At 37.3% G+C, this 4,822-nt stretch overlaps 1 protein-coding gene across 1 annotated transcript; it reads left to right on the top strand.

Annotated features, from left to right (window-relative positions):
* The first annotated feature begins 262 nt into the window (after window positions 1-262).
* LOC126722213 (uncharacterized) lies at window positions 263-3,074 on the top strand. Its single transcript, XM_050425358.1, has 5 exons — window positions 263-1,692; window positions 1,786-1,887; window positions 2,123-2,237; window positions 2,337-2,544; window positions 2,764-3,074. Exons 1-5 carry the CDS (start codon window positions 263-265, stop codon window positions 3,072-3,074), a joined length of 2,166 nt encoding a protein of 721 aa, XP_050281315.1.
* Window positions 3,075-4,822: the final 1,748 nt, after the last annotated feature.

Genomic DNA, 4,822 nt, shown 5'->3' on the forward strand with positions numbered 1-4,822 from the left:
GAAGATAGTTCGAGATTTGGGTTTGGGTCATGAGAAGATCCATGCTTGTCCCAATGATTGTATGCTGTTTTGGAAGCAAAATGTTAACCTCGAGACATGTCCTTGTTGTAAAGCTTCAAGGTGGAAAACAAATGAGGCATCTGTTGCTAGTAAGCATGCTTCATCCAATAAGGGGAAGAAGAAAGATGCGAAGATCCTATGATGGTTCCCCTTAAAGCCAAGATTGCAGCGACTATTTCTTTCACCCGATCTGGCTAGTTCTATGAAATGGCATGTTAATGGTCGTACTGATGATGGGGTAATGCGGCATCCTGCTGACTCAGATGCATGGAAAATGTTTGACAATAAGCATTTACACTTCTCATCTGACCCTCGTAATGTCAGACTTGGATTAGCTGCGGATGGGTTCAACCCCTTCGGAATTATGAGTATTAGTCACAGTACGTGGCCTGTCATGTTGGTCCCCTACAATCTCCCACCTTGGCTGTGCATGAAACGGTCATCTTTGATTCTATCATTAGTTATTCCTGGTCCTACCTCACCAGGGATTGCTATAGATGTGTACTTGGAATCGTTAGTAGAAGAACTAAGGGAGTTATGGGATGTTGGAGTACAAGCATACAATGCATCTTCAAAAGAAGTATTCCAATTGCGTGCAGTACTGATGTGGACCATAAATGATTTTCCTACATATGCAGATTTGTCGGGTTGGAGTACCAAAGGTGAGTTGGTGTGTCCTTCTTGTGCCGTGAAGACCAAGTCTCAATATTTGAGAAATGGTCGCAAATTCTGTTACATGGGACATCGGCGATGGTTGGATGTTAACCACGATTTCCGCAAAGAAGGTATGTCATTTGATGGATCTAATGATACTCGATTGGCTCTTGAACCACCAGTCACATCTGACATTATTGTGGAAACTGAACATTTACTTGGACGTTGTCTGGGTAGGAAATGTCAACTTGCTTACAAAAAAAAGGAAGACAAAAAAAAGGAAGAGAAGAAGGGAGGCAGACCAGAGTGGTTGGAAGAAAAGGAGTATATGTTTCACCTTGCCTTATTGGGAGGATCACCACACAATCTTGATGTGATGCATATAGAGAAGAATGTGATGGACAATATACTAAGCACACTATTGAATTTGAAGGATAAAACGAAGGATAATTACAAGGCACGCCTTGACTTGGCGGACATGGGGATAAGGAGTGAACTCCACCTACAACGAAAAAGTGATGATCAGTATACCATACCGGCCGCATGTTTTCATATGACTTCATCAGAGATAGATGGTTTCTTGCAAGTTTTGAAGGACGTAACAGTGCCTGATGGGTACGCTTCCAATATCTCACACCGTGTGAATATGAAAGAACGCAAGATTTTTGGTTTAAAGAGTCATGATAATCACATATTGATGCAACAACTTTTTCCCATAGCATTACGTGGGTCTTTGCCATCTCATGTTACTAGGTCTTTGATAAAGTTAGCTTGCTTCTTTAGAGAAATTTGTTCCAAAACCCTCACGGTTTCAGATATTGTGACTAGTGAGGCAGACATTGCAGTGACATTGTGTGAATTGGAAAAGATATTTCCTCCATCCTTCTTTATAGTGATGGTACATTTGGTCATGCACTTAGCTGCTGAAGCTCAGATTGGTGGTCCAGTGCACTATCGTTGGATGTATCCAATTGAGAGGTAAGATGTGTGTAATATTATTGATCAACTTCCAATTTCATTTGCGTGTTCGAATTACCATTGCCAATCATTAATCTTATCATTCCTTTGTAGGTACCTCTCACGTCTTAAGTCTTACGTACGAAATAAAGCTGTTCCAGAAGGGTTTATTGCTGAAGGATACATAGTAGAGGAGTGCTTAGCATTTTGTTCACGGTATATGAAAGGAGTTGAAAATATATTCAATCGACCTGGATGATTGAGGAGTCAACGGAGGTGGTTTCGATCATGACACTAAACAATAAAGAGTGGACCTAAGCCCATCGCTACGTTTTATTCAATTCCGAAAACATCAACCACTTTCGTGAGTAAGTATTACGTATACAAATATAATTGCACGTCAATCCAATGTACGTAAGGTCTATTAACCCTAATACAATTGCCTGCACAGGATGCACAAAAGATTGATAGAGGATGAACTTCAAAAAGGCCACACTCGTAATGTTTCCGATGCCATTATATATAAGCACCACATGGAGAAGTTTTGTACTTGGTTTAGGGGTCACGTACGTATGACATTTTCAACTTATTAAACTTGTAACACTATCTCAACTATGATTAATTGTACTGATATGAATTATTTTATTTTGGCCAACTGATGTTAGGTGATGTCCCTCACTGGTGCTGATAAGGAAAGGGAGGGAGTTAGTGATACCCTTGTTGCATGGTCCAAATGGCTGTATATTTATGTAAAGCGGTTCAAGCATTATGTCATAAATGACTTAAAATTTAGGAGTGTAAATGATGAGGCAAACAGGAAAACGCAGAATAGTGGAGTTAGTGTCGCTACTGAAGGGGGCAATACTTACTATGGTATTTTAAGTGATATAATTGAGTTGAATTATTCTGACAATATCAAACATGTGTTATTCAAGTGTAAATGGGTTCATGACCAACATAGGAAAGGATATAGGACTGATGAATTTGGGTTTCCTATGGTGAACTTTACACATTTCATACATGGTGGGGATAAAGTGATGGATGAACCATATGTCTTAGCACCTTAAGCTACACAAGTTTTCTATGTGGAAGATAAAAGCCACAAGGATTGGTATGCTATTTTCAAAACTAAAGCTAGGGATGCATTTGATGCTGGTGTTGGTCCCCAACGTGAGGAGTATGACACAAATAGTTTTTCTAAAAATGCTCCCTACAATATAAGTACTAATGAGGTTGTGAGTGACAACCTTCGTCGGGCTCAGGATGATCTAGAGGGAATGACAATTGATGCCTCCATCATTGCTGAAAGAGATCTTCATGGAGTAAACAATGAAGATAAGTTTATTGACGATGAGTCTGACAATGAAGATGACAACAAGGATGAGTACACCAAGGATGAGTAGTGTAATAGTTTAGTGGTGTATTATGTGTTTGGATGTTACAGTTGTTAATGAAAACGTATTCATTCATGAATTAGTTGGAATGCCTCTATGTAGTATAATTGAATTTGTTAATTCCTCTTAATATTGTTAATTCCTTTAATTTTTACTTATTATGTATCCAATTCCTTCCCCTCTTCGCTATTGCATTTGAAATTCATTTCTTTTGAACTTGGATATATGTTCGTGTGGTGTTAGGGTTTCATTTCGTTGTGGTTGTAGTGTTTGGCAAAGAGAAGATCATAAACTTGGATATATGTCTGTATATATTGTTAGATATTAAAATAAGTTATTTTACCCAGTTTGTTTCACTTACATTTTATGCAATTGATTGTTGTCTATAATTAATAGTTTTTTTGTTTTGTAAAGTTGTTGGACGCAAGAATGGATAAGAAATGCCGATTGCCACTTGTAGAAGTTGGCGAAGGACTCTCAAGTTCACGACAGAGGGGGGAGGAGCTGCAAGCCGCCCATACTAGTAATGCTGGGTCACAACCCCCAAGTAGTTTACATGTCTTGAAATGTAACATTTGATATTTATTACTGTTGTAACTAATTTTTTGGTTGTTTGCTGCAGGAATGGAAAGGGACCATCCATTGACAGTTGTACAAGTTAGCCAAGGTTCATCACGCTCACGAGACAGCATGCAGGAGGAGTTAAGGCCCGCCTATGATGCTGAGCACACAAGATGGGAGGAAGGAGATGATGATGATGATGATGATGAGACACAGCCGCCTTCTGTAGGTAGTTATTCTTACAGTGTAGATTATTCGTACAGAAATGAAAATAGGCACCTCCTTTATAATAACAGCAATAATACTAGAAGTTCAAACCATAAGTATAAAATACTACAAAATATCTCATTATTACTAGACTATTACTTTAACCTCCGGTCTCTTAGCACTTCGATGTAATGAATTTTTTACCACACTAATACATAGTGTAAGTAATGAAGTTAACTAGAAGGAGTGTAATTGCACTAAATAAATCAGAACAAAACTCCATATTTGAATAAAACTTAAGAGACCAATGTAATTTTTAATTTTTTGTGTTCCTTTTGGTTTGTTGTGCATCTAGATGAACTTATTCTTTTGATTGTGTAGAAAAAGAGTTATATCATAAATTAGATAATGCTTTAAAAAATTGTACATTTTTTTTAAAGGTGTAAATAACCACGTTCAAGGGAAGGATGATTTAGTTAATAAGTTTGGCCCAAAGTTAACTAAATGTTAGTGTTGGAAAACTTGGTTTATAAAAAAGAAAAAAAAAAATCAAAAGTGATATATATTGTGGAATGTGATAGTCAATTTGGAATTGCTCAATTATATTTATGTTTTTATTTTGAATCAGGTTATTAAAATTTGATTAATGTAAAAGAGCGAAACCTTTATTTATTTTTTTTAAAGTAAATTCTTATTTCAACGGTTACAAACTGTTGAAACTTATTTACACACACATATATACTATTTTTATTGATCAATACACACATGTACATATACTTCATAATATCTCAAGATGCCAAGCTCAATTTTAGAGGCTGCAACTTGGGCAACCTGAGCTTGTTGGAGGTAAACAAGCGCGTGTAAGTCTCATCCCTAACTAGCACAGCTCAATATGTGAAATTTTTAGCCCTCACCCAACCCAACCTAGGCTGAAATTAGTTGCCTTGTTGTGATTGAATTGACTCAAGGTGGGTCAAGTTATGCTTCTC

The sequence above is a fragment of the Quercus robur genome, chromosome 4 (genome assembly GCF_932294415.1).
Source record: "Quercus robur chromosome 4, dhQueRobu3.1, whole genome shotgun sequence".
Classification (NCBI taxonomy): domain Eukaryota; kingdom Viridiplantae; phylum Streptophyta; class Magnoliopsida; order Fagales; family Fagaceae; genus Quercus; species Quercus robur.

Coding starts and splice junctions, on each gene's coding strand:
- LOC126722213 (XM_050425358.1), top strand. CDS start 263: ATGAAATGGCATGTTAATGGTCGTACTGATGATGGGGTAATGCGGCAT. Junction 1,693..1,785: donor TGGATGTATCCAATTGAGAG/GTAAGATGTGTG, acceptor ATTCCTTTGTAG/GTACCTCTCACGTCTTAAGT. Junction 1,888..2,122: donor TGCTTAGCATTTTGTTCACG/GTATATGAAAGG, acceptor TTGCCTGCACAG/GATGCACAAAAGATTGATAG.